Genomic DNA, 14,819 nt, shown 5'->3' with positions numbered 1-14,819 from the left:
GAGATCTTATTGTGTTGTTTTGACATGTAATGTTCTATAGTTAGATTGAATAGTTGAGAATAACCGTTCTAGTTCAACTTCCATTTTGATTTGGTAAACCATACAACATAGATACATATGCACCCGCTGATAATGCCCTCGAGTCAATCTAGTTAGGAATTTAGATTGAGATGGCAAGGGAAAAAGAAAGAAATCTTTGGCCGTATGGGTCAACAGCGACTTGAAAAGATACGGGATATATTACAATCATGAATCAACCCCCAAAAAGACATATAGTAGCCATTGTGGGGTTTTAAATGTCTTAGCATTTGTTGATTCTTTTGGGTATGTTTATTTTTTTAGAGAGAGAAGATAGGAGTGTGTAGATAGGCCCATCCTACGAGAGAAGAAAGAGCATTATAATGGGTTTGGCACAATGACATGTAAGTGATGGGTAACTTTGCTATGGCCATCAATTAACAGCCAGATCCACTAAATTTCCTCTTCATCAATCATCCTTCTCTCCAACCCTACAGAGAGAGAGAGAAAGAGAGCTTTTTAAGGTAGGAGATGCCACCCTAAGAGGCACCCCCACCACAATCCACAAGGGCACGGTCGTGTGTCTCAATCAGCTTTGCTTTTTTTTTTTTTTCCTCTCCCTTTTTTCTTCCAACTTATGATTCATGGGCTACATGTAGAGTATAAAACTTCACTTGCATTTTGGACCTCCCTTTGTGCCTTCATTATTGGAACTAATTAGTAACCTTTGACAGCCCCCTTGAAAAGATGGAAAAAGCTTTGTTCGTAGGAAATTGCTCAAAATAGTAATAAGTTAGTTGTAAGACTGAACTTGATTGACTAAATAACTTTAATTTCATTCAAGGGAACGATTTAAATCTCATTGGAAGTGTTAAACTGCGTGTTCTGTAAAGACTCTAGAATCTACCAGGTCAAATGCTTCGGCCATTATTTTCATATAAGCAATCATGTTGGTATATTCAAAAGAAATTCGCAAACCTCCCATAATTTAAAATTTTCCTTGTCACTTGAGAAGTTTTGCAACACCACATAAAAGTGAAATAAAATATTTTTAAGCTATCTTTTTTCTTTTTGTTTTACAAATTTGCATTTTACATATTGAAAATGCAGTCATTGTAGTAACTTCAAATTATTTAAATCAGTGAGTTCCCTGCAATTTCAAATTTTCAATATTAAAGAGATTGTAATCAAGGAATAAGTCACTAAGCACAACTACTTTAATTGTCATCATTAATTGTCCAAAGAATCATTTACAAGGAGTATAAGGACACCAGAATATCATGTCTATGAATTGTCAGGCAAAGAATATTCGGCAGGACCTAAGAACATAAATAAAGATTTCAACGTTTAAGGCTATAAATCTATCATATCTTCCTACTTGTACCTCCACAAATATACACTCAACACAAAGAGAAGAAGAAGAAGAAATGAAGTAGGGAGTAAAGAAGTAATTGATCGCCTCCCGCCAGAAAATGAACTCTTAATTCTCAAGGAATTCTTCAAGCTTGGTCTTCAATTTTCAAACGATTCGAGATGAACTGCCAGCTTCCTCATCAAATGATCTACTTGATCTAAATCAGCACACTACTTCATCAGCTGGAACTTGGCCACAAGGAACTTAGTCTAGCAGCCAGTTTTGCACTTTTGTAGTCCTCTCTCAGCTGAATAAACCTGAGTGGCAGCCAAATTATAAGTTTATCATAATGTCAAGGAGAAAAAAATCCTCAAAATGCCACCACTAATACCTTTGTGCATCTTTCCGAATACTAGGGGTACCCTCGAATAGAGTTGAGAGACTTTCAGGAGCAACAATAAAGACATTGGCCATGCTGGACATAGAAAATTCATCAGTAAATTTGAGGAAATCTGAAAAGATGATTGAAAACGGAAGCTCTGGGTGAAATAGAGATACTTACATGCCCAGCAACTCGAACTTTTCATCAACAGAAGGAGCATTGAAACTACGTACGAATTCTCCATACTCTGTTATGTCACGCTTCAGCCGCAGTCCTCCACTTCAAAATTGAAAAACACAGACAAGTAAATAAATCAGCACTAAAATATAGCAAGACACTTATATGGCTCCATAGGTGGACATTAAAAAGTTAGTGAGAAAAAATGCCAACGTTTGACATATGTATTACCTGGGATTAAAAGTGAACTTTTGCCAATGATTAAGCAGCCCTTTATGCAAGCGGTTTCCCTGAACAACAATTGCACATAAAATTCAATTCAAATGTGAAACACTCTAATACAACAGAAATCATTAAAATCCCTAATTCCTACACACCCTAATCCCCAAAGGAAAATAAAATAATAATGAAGTTTGCTGAGAACATCATTAAGTATGAAGTGCTCAGAGCATTTACATGGTATCAGGTTAAAAACTGATCAACGAAGCTATGAAGGATCAAGTGAAGTATTTTGACAGTGTTCTACAGGTGGTGTTAAAGGCATATAAACTTAAACGAAAGATCAAACATTATCATATCCTTAAAATATGAATGCTTCTTTGCATACAACCATGAATACCAAAGAAGTTATCTATCAGATGCACAAAGAACCAGCACGACTAATCACAACCAGCAAAATCAATAAATGACTCATTTTCCCTTGATAAATACGTACTTACTATAAGATTAAAGGATATATTGAATAAAAACCCATACCAGTTCAGTAAGAAATGCTTGTTTGTTAAGGCCTTCAAGAGCTGTGAATGCAGATTCTAGTACTCGGGAAAGATAAGCTACCACCCTAGCCAACAGAAGAGAGAACACATTATTCATTGTCCATAAACAATATTAACAGGTTCTTTTTCTGCTTGTAACATTTTGGAATTATAAATAAAGATTAGCTTCTTTTTTTCCTCGTGACTTTTATTTAAATGGTTCAAAATGCAACAAATCAACCACTAGTGTCTGACTGACAATTCATTAAAGGCTTTAACCCTACTTTTAGTAAGGAAAGAAAAATAGAAAGATAGAAAAAGTATGAGTGAATGAAAACAAGAGTGATAGAAAAAGAAAAAAAAATCCCCTTATGTTGTTTGGTAGTAAATAAGGTAAGAAAATAAGAATGAAAGTGAAACTGCAATTTAATAACACTATAAAAAATAATTTGATTTAAAGTGAATGATAAATATGTAATTTTAGTTTTAATGGAATGTTGAAATAAATTTCTCTCCAAATTGGGAAGGTTGTATTTTGGTGGGACCCACCAAATAATTTTTCCACTCCCTTTTCTCTTCCACCATCTTTTCTCTCTTCCCAAACATAATTTTTTTCTTTCCTCAACCATTTCTCCTCTACCAAACATAGAATTCTCTCTGTCTGTCTCTGTCTCTCTCTTTTCTTTTTATTTTTTAAGAAATTAAAATATAAGCTGAGGGGGGAGGATGTTTATGTTAGGTTAGCACTAACCACAACACTCAAAGTTCCTACAGTGAAAATTTTGGCATTAACTCATTATTCCCCAAATAAACTCAAAATGTAAGAGAGCATTAAGAAATCATTAGTCAAATGGTCAGTAAGAAAAAGGAAGGGGGCTGCAAACTATCCAGTTTATGGAAATCATGGAACAAACCAATTTCTGGTTTTGGTCCCTGATTCCAGAAAATGCAGGGATAACTCCTTGATTTGTACCTTGTGCATGCATTTGTTGGCCTATGATCAGGAGCAATTCCATCATCAGGTGACCGAAAATCTGTTGTCTTTTGTTCGGCTGAAAGTAACCGCTCCACCTGCACAGTGGGGGGTTTCACAAGGGAAAGACACATGGTTCAAGAAAAAAAAACAAACATAAAGAGCCAAATTAACGTAATGGGATCTAAATTTTGGAAGTCTGTTAAACTAGCAATAACAGAAACTCTTCATAAAGCAGCAGTTGGCAAAAGTTGACAGACCATCTTATATGTTATGACGATAAGAAGACATGGACCTGGTAATTCCTGACTAAATCTCAATAGCAGGTCCAAAGGGTGATACTAACCTCTGCCATTACAGTTTCGATGCATTGTTGAAGGCCTTTATAGGCAGCACCTTCTGCACTAGACATAGCTGTTGCCATTTCTTCACATGAAGCAGCATGCGCACCATCCACAGGTAGGAGAAGCCGAGATATAGAATTGGCAAAGAACTGTAGACAAAGTTCAGAACAAATTAATCTCAAATAATATCAAGCCACCCAATTTATGAGCCGAATTCAACACAATTGGGTACAGCTCAACATACTTGCTGAACTATAGCCACACTACTGCCACAACGTTGCACAGCAACCATGAAAGATCTGAAGCTGCTTTCCCCAGCAACAGCAGCAGCTTCTGCCTACATGCCAACAATAAAATAATCTGAAGTCAGCCAATTTGTGAGAAGTCTATGAATTGCTTCCAACAAAAGTAAATCATAAAGATATATGGTGCACAAAATTTAAAATACATGAGAAAGTTAGTGTTCGGATCATTACAACAGATGTGGCTGCAGCAGCCACCCTTCTACTAACACTAGTGCCCAGCACATATTTTTCCCTCAAGGCTGCAGCTTCTGTCAGACCATCTCTAGCTCGTTCAAGCCCCTCTGTTATATATTGACTGACCTGGAAAACAGAATGGGGAAGGGTAAAGTTGAGCAAATATGGCATGCCACACACATTTGGTGAATCTTTTTAATTTACACCGACTTACTTGGTCCAGCAGACAAGTGAACACTGCTTTAACATTGGTTGCAAGGGTAGCAGGCTGTACAAGAACACATACAAGATCATTTAAGTAAAGTTGAATAAGTATCTTAAATTCAAAACAAATCCAGCAAATTTAGAGCCAATTTTTAACCACCAAGAATGACTGACAGAAGTCTCACTAGAAATTCATGCTCTCCTGGGCCAATATTTAAGATTCTACATTCTAGAAAGACTTCATGAACTCACACTAATTCCATATTAGCTTCTCATTTGTTATACTAAATTATCTTTTTATGCCAAGAAATTGCATAAGTTTCTATCTTCTGAGACTCCTGGCGTAGTAGTAGGAGCCTTGAAGAGAGACTAGAAGTTTATTTTTCATTATTTATTTATTTAAGTTTTTGCACCCTAAATTCAACACCATGCAGGGCAATACATGATTCATTTTATCAAAACAATCACTCAACAGACCCAGGCAATCCACCTATAGTTTCCTCCTAAAAAAGAAGGCCATATTTTTTAAGGATAATGATTCAGCAAGTCTCCTTTAATCAAATATTTTTTAACTAACAAATCTAATCACATCACAATTAATTCCAATACACTCGCACTTTACCACCCCACCCCATTGCTGCAAAAACCATCATACAACGGCAAGTTTTATACACAATCATCTTTAATCTCTTACCATCCATTAGCCACAAACCACCTACCAATTCCACAAACCTTGCAACACTCCTTTACCCAACTTAACTGGTGTAAATTTGACTGAATTTTAGCTCTCCTATGTCACAATTATATTTGAGAATGTCCAAAAGAAACTTTTGAGGAAAAAAACTGCAACTTTTGTTGTTAATTCAAATTAGAAAAGGCTTAGGAAGAATTATAAATAAAAGTTAAAATATCGGTGGTAGAACAGACAAATATTACCTGAGTTGAAAACAAACTGCATCTGGAAATTGCTTCTTCATTCCACCGCACAAATTCTGTTACAACAGTAACAGATATTTGCCGGTGGGAAGACACTACTGCAGCTCCTCTTGAGCGCCCAATTGTTCCAGTTGAATCAGATGTCTGCTGGCTTTCAGCACGCAATTCTGCCATCTGAAAATTAGAATTATAATAATGCTTTTATCTCAAATAAAATTACATCAGAGTTGAAGCTTCCACAAGACAATTTAACAAACCTTTGCTTGATAAAGTTGTCTAAGTGAGGCCTGCTCGTGTTCAGGATATTCATCTTTGTAAGCAGAAAACAGAGATTCTGTGAGGCCTGAACCAAAAGACGAGTTTTTATTAGTCACAGAAAGAAAAATTCAATGAATAGCATGCATGATAATTTCACATGAGAACAAAAGATGGTGACATTATCTATTCATTCTTTTACTTGCAAGAAAAGGCCAAGATGCATTACAGTTATATAACAATATCCAAGTATCAGCCACCTAATAGGATTCATTGCAACAAAGCTAACCAAGTAACTGCAGAAGTTCCTTAGAATCAGCCATACTCATCTAATACCCCAATAGATGTAAAGAAAACACGGTGCTTCTCAGACTTCACAATAATCTATCCTATGGGATATGATCTCTACAATGCCAAGAACACTCACAAGCATAATCAGCATGATTACCCTTCATTTGCTACTACCCTTCATAAAAAAAATCCAAGAATGTATCCACAAAGAGAATAAACACTTCCTAAACTTAATTCATTACCCTCGACATCCAAGTCACCACATCCCACGGCACGTAGATCTCTAGCAAGTTCTTGAGTCTTTTCATAAGCCACTGCCAGCATTCTAAGATACTGAAGAATATCAAGTAATACACCAATTAGATTAAGAAGTATATTGGGGATAAGAAAGAGAGGAATTCAGAAAAGCTAGGTAGTAGAACTCACCAAAAGAAGTCCACCTTCTTCCATAGGAGGTAGGTTTACAAGAGAGGGTTTCACTAATAGTTTGTCCAGAAGGGCTGTAACTCTCTGCTCTAAAACTCGCTGCATGAAACATTAAAATCTACTTATAATCATGAAGTTGTTGACCAATAGTGCAGCAATTTAAAATACCATGCTGATAAGAGCAACTTTACAAGATTTACCTGAACTAAAATTGCCATGACATCATTAGGAGAAGGGAAAACAGCCATGATTGTTGCAGCCTCTTTACGTACAGTATCTGCAAGACAAACAAATGTAGTACTAAAATATGTATGTGTTTATTACAAAGATTCCAACCCCTTGCATGGGATTAATGAAAGTCTCAAAACCTGTGATTTCTTTGTACAAAGAAGCAAGCCCACGAGCAACATTGCTAGGAGTGGCCTGTGAACTATGGTCACCAAGAACCAATCTTGTATCTGCATTCATGACTTCCACATCGATAAACATGGGACGAGTTGCCACATAATGTTGCATGGCACTAGTACCCCTGTTAAACTGTATTGAAAATCAAACAGATATAAAGACAACAATGGAAGGAGATTCCTGAAATGCTAAACAATATACTTCATAGTAATATATGATATAACTTGAAATAGAGGTTCACCAGGTTCTAAGTTAAATGTTGAAGCACTAGGTCAATATCATAGAAACTAAATATAAAACAAGTAAAAGGTGAGTCCACAGCTACTATTTCCATTCCCCTCCTACCACCCCAGAAGATATGAAACATAAAGATGACCAGAAGGGAGGATATCAGAGAAAGGGAGCTTAATTGAAAGAAATGAAAAGAACTTTGGGGGAAGATTAAAAATAACAAAAAAAAAACAATAATGAGCAAAAATAAATCTAGATAAGATAGAACCAGCCATTAAAGACTTGGTTATGGGAAGCCACCAAAGAGAGCAAAAACCACAAATACCAATCAAGCATATCACAATATATATTTTTCATAAAGTTCAGAGTTATTCTAAAAGTATCATTTATAGGGACCAAGAACAACAGATACCTGAGATAAAATTTTAGCACATTCTGCCATAGTAGATAATTCTCTTCTCTGTGATGCAGCATCAAATCGAGACAACAATCTGTTCTCAAGTTCTACAAAGAAAATATTATAATATAAGATAAAACCAACTAAGTACATATGCTGTAGTCAATGAAAATTTTTCTCCACAAATATTAAATGCTAGGTTTCCAAATTACTCTGGATACAGAAAAATAAAAGTTTTCTTCTTGCGAGCACGAACAATGATCCAGATTATGTGCATATTTGCAAACAAGTTATATTGCATTATTCCCATTAGCAAATATTATGTGTATAAGTGTGTGTTATATATATCCTCCTCTTAATTCAGTCAATTTTATTATAGTCCACAAGCAACATCTCTTACATTAACTCTTTTCTTTTTTGAAAGTGATGCAGTTGGATAGCAAAAAAAATTATAAATGTAGCATTGGCAAGTGTTCATACTGGTGGCTTACCATTGCAATAGTCCTGAAGATTAGCAACTGCAACTTCCAGTCCTCTGCTAGCTGTTGCGTTGCCTGCAACTGACGGTCCAGTGATGCTTTGTCTTCCAATATCTTCCTCAGCAAATGACCCTATACCAACAGAAACCTAAAGTAAGCTAAAATTTGTTCATATCTCCTATAGATGGAGAATAGTTGATAGAATAAGTGGAATTTCGAGAGAAAAATAGTTTAACAGAGAGAAACAACTAAGAAATAGAAAGAGACAATCTGGACAAATTGTTATTTCATAAACAATTTGATAAATTATATTACACATAAATAGACAACTAACAAGTCCTAAATCAACCAGGAAACCAATTCTAGGAATTTAAAGCATGGTAAAACTCTTAAAGTGAAAATAAGATAAAACCTACTAATTTTATTAATCATAAATAATCTCTCATTCCTCATCAGAGTTATTTTATTTTTATACAAAATATACCCTTGTATTAAGAAGAGAAGGGAACATCGAAGAAGTAGAGAAAAACAATACAATAAAACCTAAACATCAGAATCCCCAAATGAGCTAGAAAAGAAGCTCATAATACATCCTTCCAATTGATGTAGTTCTTTTTAGATCTTGATTAGACTATGTTCCACAATAGTTGTACTCCAAAATCTAGTCCACTCAATCCATCAAGTTCTTGTCCCTCCATGTTTGCACTCCAATCTCTTAGGGCCCGTTTGGCCGCCTGGATTGGACGGACTGGACAACAGGACATGTTGCAAAACTGGATAAACAAGTCCAGTCCTTCAAAATAATCCCACCCAGCAGTGTGGGATAAATAATCCCCTGCATATGAGATTACTTTTTTATCTATCTTTTCTAATTTCTATTTTTATAAATATATTTTAAATTTAAAAATAATTAAAATGGAAGAATTAAAAAATTATTTATAAATTTCTTATCAAAATAAACTATTTATTAAAATTGGTTAAAATATACAATTTTGAATTGTTTTACCATACACAATGTATTAAAATGATATTAACTAAACAACAGATACTAAGTTGGTTCTAAGACAAACAATATGGTATTAAAATTGTATATTCTTTTAAATTATTAAAAATATTTATATCAAAATTTTACTAAAATAACATTTGTATTAAATCAAATAATTAATTTAAAATCTTATTTAATGTAAATATGTTTTTATTATCTGACTATGTTTATTTTATTATTTTGTATTAGATAAAAGTGTGATAAATTATGTTATTATGAATTTAGTCCTATACTGCACCAAATACAATGTAGGGAAAATAGCGGCAAAAGTACCCAATATTTTAAGAAACTAGTGATTTAGTACCTAATCTTTTTTTTTTGTGGCAATAGTACTCATTGTCCACTTTTGTTGGTTTCCGTCGGTACCCAGCCCATTAAGTCCGTTAAAAGCTGACCCTGGACCCACGTGTCAACTCTTTATTGGCCCATTTAAAAATATTTTTTAAAATTAAATTCAAAATAGAAAAAATTATTAAAAAATAATTTAATAAGTAAAAAAAAATTAAAATCAGTGTCGGTGGAGGTGGGAATGTCTGAGTTTATACGTGTGCACATGTGGCACGATATAATTGGTCCAATTCATAATATATTTTAAATTTTAAATAATTTTATTTAAAAACTAATTAATTTTTTTATAAAAAAAACCCATTATCCCCGAGGACCCGACTACCCATTCTTCTTCTTCTTACTTGTGCATGGATTCTTCTTCTCCCAATAACCCAAATCCATGGAGGTCGGAGATGGCTTTGATTCGCCTGAGTCGAGCTTCGCATGGATTCCAGCGAGCTGATTTCATCGCCTCCGGTGGTCTGCAACCCACATAGCTGAAAGATCCCAACTCCTCTCGGCGATGGAGCTCCAAAATTTCAGTCGTGGTTCACGACTCCCACTTGTGACGAACAGGACAAGTCAAGCCTCCAAACTTTGGGATGGAGTTCACGATGTTGAGAGGTGCACGGTGGTGGGGCGCGTGTAGCCGAGAGGTCTTGCACGTCAAGGCTGCCATGGCTGGCAGTGGGGAAAAAGCAGAGGCGGCACGAGAGAGAAGGAGAGGTCGGTAGAGAAAGGGTTGGCATGAGAGAGAAGATTTTAGTTTTAATATTATATATAATTTTAATATTTAATTTTTTTAAAAAAAATATTTTTCTATTTTAAATTACAATTTTAAATATATTATGAATTGCACCAATTATATCGTGCCACGTGTACACAAAATCAATTTTTAACAGTCATTAGGCTGGGTACCAACGGAAGTGGACAATGGGTACTATTGCCACCAAAAAAAAAGATTGAGTACTAAATCACTAGTTTCTTATAATATTGGGTACTTTTGCCGCTATTTCCCCTACAATGTAACACTTAAATAATCCAGTGTAATCCAATCCAATCTCAATTACGCCCAATAGTCCAATCCAATCCTATTGGCCAAACAAACCCTAAGTTCTTATACTAAAGTTTCCATTTCTCATAAAAATTTATAATGCAGCTTCATCCCGTAAACACCACCAAAATTTATAGATACCAAATAGGAAAGAGATAAATGATCTTAAATTTCTCCATCGCATTTGCATAATAAACATCAATACCAAGAAACAGAATAGAGGTCTCCTCTTTTGTCTGATATTACAATACCCCTAAATTACCATGAAAAAACCAGAAGGTCGTTCTCTACTATTGTTGACATTACCTATTGCTTGACATAAAATATGAAAATATTCCATTAAGAAATAAAACAATACTTATCATTATCACTAGCTCGAAACTAATTGGCAAAAGTAGTTAAAGAAAGAGACAAAGTTGATTGTAAAACCTACACTTCCTACACTATTCTCTAATAATATGATAAGCATTCCATGGATGTAATTGCACTTTGCAAAGTCTATTATGTTGCATAAATGGGTACATTAAAATATTAAAGTAATAAAGCAACCAAAAGAAAATGGCATAAGTGATATGAGACAACAATTACAAGAGCAACAACAAAATAAATATACATGTATTGTGTGTGAGTGAATGACAGATACTTATATCAAGTACCAACAAATCAGTCCATCACTAGCATACAATAACTTCTATTACTCTTGTGTGTGGAGACTAATAGCCATGCTAAAAGATAGAATAATTACGGGGTATTGTAGAGATATAAAGATAGTGAGATTTTCATCCTAACTTTCTTGATTCTTTTGTGAATATGGATATGTTGCAATAGCCTTTTTACAGGTTTTGTTGAGTTTTCCAGATTGTGTATTGTTATTCTTTTACTAATCATCCACCAAGTTGGGATGGTGATTTGAGTTCTTAAAAAAAGGAGTTAGACGAGGGCAAAATGGATTCTTCAAGATGTACGAAAAAAATTAGTTAAAATCGGTGCTTCCAAGGTTCTAATTCCAATAATATATATTTTGTGGCTTCAGCTATGAGTTCAATAAACGTATACAAAACAACAAAGTGTTATAGTGCAGATATTACAACGGCTTTACTATTACCATACAGAACAGTACTGCCTTACTTAATTTTTGAGCAATTGATGCAGCCTCAGCAACACGGCTATCATCAGAAAATAGTGGAGAAAGTTCCATCAGGTCACCCGGGCTGCCATTGAACTCCATCAAGTACTGAAGCATTGAATTACAAAAAAACGTTAATTTATTCCAAATAAAAAGTAACCCGCACTCAATTTCAAAAAAAAAAAAGTAACCCGCACTAAGTACAAATTAAGACTGAAAATACCTTTATTAGTTCTATTGTTTGACTAGCAGTGTCCCTCTGAGCATCTGCACTCTGACACAAGAAACACACAAAAGGAAAACATAAATAACAACAAATTTAACTGAAACAAACACTGCCAGGAAAAAAAACTATATGTACATAGTAATCAAACTCGTGACATATTTTACCTGCAAATGATCTCCAATTTTGGCAGCCGTCTGTCCAACACTTGAAATACGTGAATCTAACCTTGCAAAGCTATCAAACAAGCCATCTACACCTTTTTCAAGCTGATACATAATGTATAAGATTAGTGTACTAATATTTTGTAATTGAGTAATAGAAAAGAAGAATATGATTAATCATTCTTCAAAATATTTTATCAAATTTTATGCCCCTGTTATGAAAGATAATTGTAAATGCATCAAATAAGTACTTACAAAATGAAAGAAGAAATTTCAATATCAAACCTTAAATTCTTCCAATAAGACCTTAATTGAACAATGTTTGGAAATTTTATAGTCTGCCATTTTCACATACAATAACAAAAATCCCTCAACCCAAACCCCTACAAACCATACCAAATGCAGATATTTAAAACAATTAAATAAAATTGATCATTCAAATCTAAACCGTACAAATTCTATTTCAAACAATTATTGCTTCATCTTAAGCCCAATTTTTGGTTCAGATACTCTCCACATAGAATTAAATGTAAAATATGCCCCATAACTAACCTCGGTGAGTGTTTTGCGGTGCTTAGAATCTTGTGAAGACACATCCTTCTTAAGATTGTTAAGTCGTCCATCAATCTTTGGGGAAAAAAAATTATATATCAAGCTCAGCAAGATAACACCACAACTTTCTAATTCCACCACTTTGTGTAGTCTCAAAGTCATACCTGTTTCCGAAGATCAACCAACTCTTTACAAGAATCTTTGAACAAAGATAAGAGCTTATCCACTTCAGGAAATAGTGGGCCAGACAGTCCTTGTGCTGATTTGGATGCATCTGGTGGCCCTCGTAAATGACCATTTGCCAATACATCACTCCCACTGATGTTGCTATGTCCTTCAGATGGATCTGTGTCTTCTTCTTGAAAAGAGGGGAGGAGATCATTCACCAAGTTCCCAAACAATGCATCAAAAGAAAAGTCCCCCTACAATTGATTAAAAAATTGATCTTGAAGATTCTTTTGCGAGTAATTTTTTAAAAAATTCAAAATTCCCAAAACGGAAACAGATATCAAAGCAAAAAAGTAATCTAATTTTCAGTCCCTTTTACCTTGAAATCTTCTATGTCCAAAATGAGTGGCAGAGAGCTGACAGATGAAGATTTTGCGAGCTTATCACTCTTAAATCCATCATTGCTCTCTTTCATCTACTTCAACCAAAAACAATAAACAGAAACAATTACTGCAAAGAAACTTATGTATGTATAAGAGAAGGGAAAAAAAATAATGATTAACAAAACCACCATTGATTGGAAATTGTAAGCAAAAACATCAATCTGTGCATGTTTTCTAAACCCATAGGGTTTTTTCATTCCTATGTTTACATTTCATCTAAGACTAACAAATCATCCTTAAATGTTAATAGGTTCACTGAACAAACAATTCAGAGCCAATGCTGTACCTAAACCGTAATATTTCATTAATAAACTAAGAAATAAAACAAAATGTCATTAATTTGAGAGTAAAATTTCACTAATTTTTCAAAAATGTATTCTTTATTCCACAGATCAAACCAAATAACATAATGCAATTCAACAATATAAAGAGAGAAAGTTAGGATGGTATTAACCAGCTCAGTTGAGTTAAAAACTTAATTTTCAATTTCCTATTACTTTCGCCTATTTAAATGATAAATAAAAAACTCTCTTGGTTCTATCGTTCACTAAAAACATAGCTCGAATTCACACAAAAGTAACTATTTCAATTCAATCCACCTAAAATTCAATAAATTACAAACTCCACTCCATCCAAATTTTCTCAAACCTTAATCGAAATTCAAGAATAATATTAAGCAAAACACAAAACCAAATAGAACTTTTGAAATAAAATGCTTCGGAACCGATCTTGGGGAACAAAAATGGAAATAGGTATAAATGGAAACCAGACCTCTTTCTTCAAATTAATAAGGCAAGCGAACGGAGGAGGAGAAGCTAGAAAGAAGAAAGAGTATCAAAGTTTGCCTCTTTAATTTCTTCGTCTTCGGTTCGGTTGTGTTGGGTCAGATCGAAGTGGGAGAGAGATCTTCAACGAGGAATACAATGAAGGGCTTTTAGCATAGTTAGCCCTCGAATTTGTGGTAAATTGATAAACTGGTCCTTCAAATATTACTTTTGTTTTGTAATACATTTTTTAAATTTCGATAAATGCATTTTAGAATTTGTCACATTTTTTTATACATTATAATTATAATTGTGAGTTTAATGAAAATTATTAGTTTCATTTAGATTTAATCGTTTTCAAATACTGTTACCCTTAAAGTGATCTAAATAAGATAGATAAATTAAAAAAAATAAAACAATAATAAAGTAATAAATTAAAAATAATAAATAATAAACGAGTCATACTAATTTATCATCAAATATTAAAGTATTGAAATTACTACTCTATCAATTATGTTTTCAAAATTATAACAAAATAATATTTATCTATTTAAATTTATTATTTTCTTTCTTTTATTAATTATATATTTTGTCATTTATTATATTTTGTTTATCCAAACATATATGTAATAGTGTACATAAGACATAAATATCTCTTCTATATAAAAAGTATGTAGATAACAGAAATTTTTAGTTTTAACGGTTTTTTATTTTTTTCCGTTAACTTTAACAAAATATTCTTATATTTAACGATAGATTGTAAATATAACTTGAACTTAAATGAAATTAAATAAATAAATAGTTAAACAAATTAAAATATTATATTTTTTAGATATTTTACAATGAT

General features: G+C 33.6%; 1 protein-coding gene across 2 annotated transcripts; it reads right to left on the bottom strand.

Annotated features, from left to right (window-relative positions):
• Positions 1 to 1,221: 1,221 nt before the first annotated feature.
• Positions 1,222 to 14,151, bottom strand: LOC133796770 (exocyst complex component SEC10b). 2 transcript variants are annotated; one of them, XM_062234421.1, is made up of 25 exons: positions 13,980 to 14,151; positions 13,145 to 13,275; positions 12,762 to 13,019; positions 12,598 to 12,672; positions 12,049 to 12,150; positions 11,882 to 11,932; positions 11,661 to 11,766; positions 8,119 to 8,238; positions 7,643 to 7,734; positions 6,963 to 7,131; positions 6,795 to 6,871; positions 6,595 to 6,693; positions 6,411 to 6,501; positions 5,880 to 5,965; positions 5,623 to 5,796; positions 4,697 to 4,750; positions 4,480 to 4,608; positions 4,248 to 4,340; positions 4,006 to 4,152; positions 3,660 to 3,757; positions 2,688 to 2,772; positions 2,163 to 2,221; positions 1,935 to 2,033; positions 1,764 to 1,847; positions 1,222 to 1,689 (listed from the first exon to the last, which is right to left on the bottom strand). In XM_062234421.1, the coding sequence occupies exons 2-25, from the start codon at positions 13,238 to 13,240 to the stop codon at positions 1,611 to 1,613; spliced, it is 2,523 nt and encodes an 840-aa protein (XP_062090405.1). In that variant the 5' UTR covers positions 13,241 to 13,275; positions 13,980 to 14,151; the 3' UTR covers positions 1,222 to 1,610. The 2 variants fall into 2 exon arrangements, with proteins under 2 accessions (XP_062090405.1, XP_062090404.1); XM_062234420.1 differs by having other exon boundaries at positions 13,145 to 13,240.
• Positions 14,152 to 14,819: the final 668 nt, after the last annotated feature.

This window comes from Humulus lupulus, chromosome 8 (genome assembly GCF_963169125.1).
Source record: "Humulus lupulus chromosome 8, drHumLupu1.1, whole genome shotgun sequence".
Classification (NCBI taxonomy): Eukaryota; Viridiplantae; Streptophyta; class Magnoliopsida; order Rosales; family Cannabaceae; genus Humulus; species Humulus lupulus.
The sequence above is the reverse complement of the archived record's forward strand: the minus strand, read 5'-3'. Positions and strand labels throughout refer to the sequence as shown.

Excerpts from the sequence above, each read along its gene's own strand:
- LOC133796770 (XM_062234421.1), bottom strand. The coding sequence starts at position 13,240 with ATGAAAGAGAGCAATGATGGATTTAAGAGTGATAAGCTCGCAAAATCT. Across the intron at positions 7,132-7,642 it reads GTGCTAAAATTTTATCTCAG|TTTAACAGGGGTACTAGTGC; the intron begins GTATCTGTTGTT and ends TTTTCAATACAG. Across the intron at positions 2,034-2,162 it reads AAGTTCACTTTTAATCCCAG|TGGAGGACTGCGGCTGAAGC; the intron begins GTAATACATATG and ends TCAATTTTGAAG.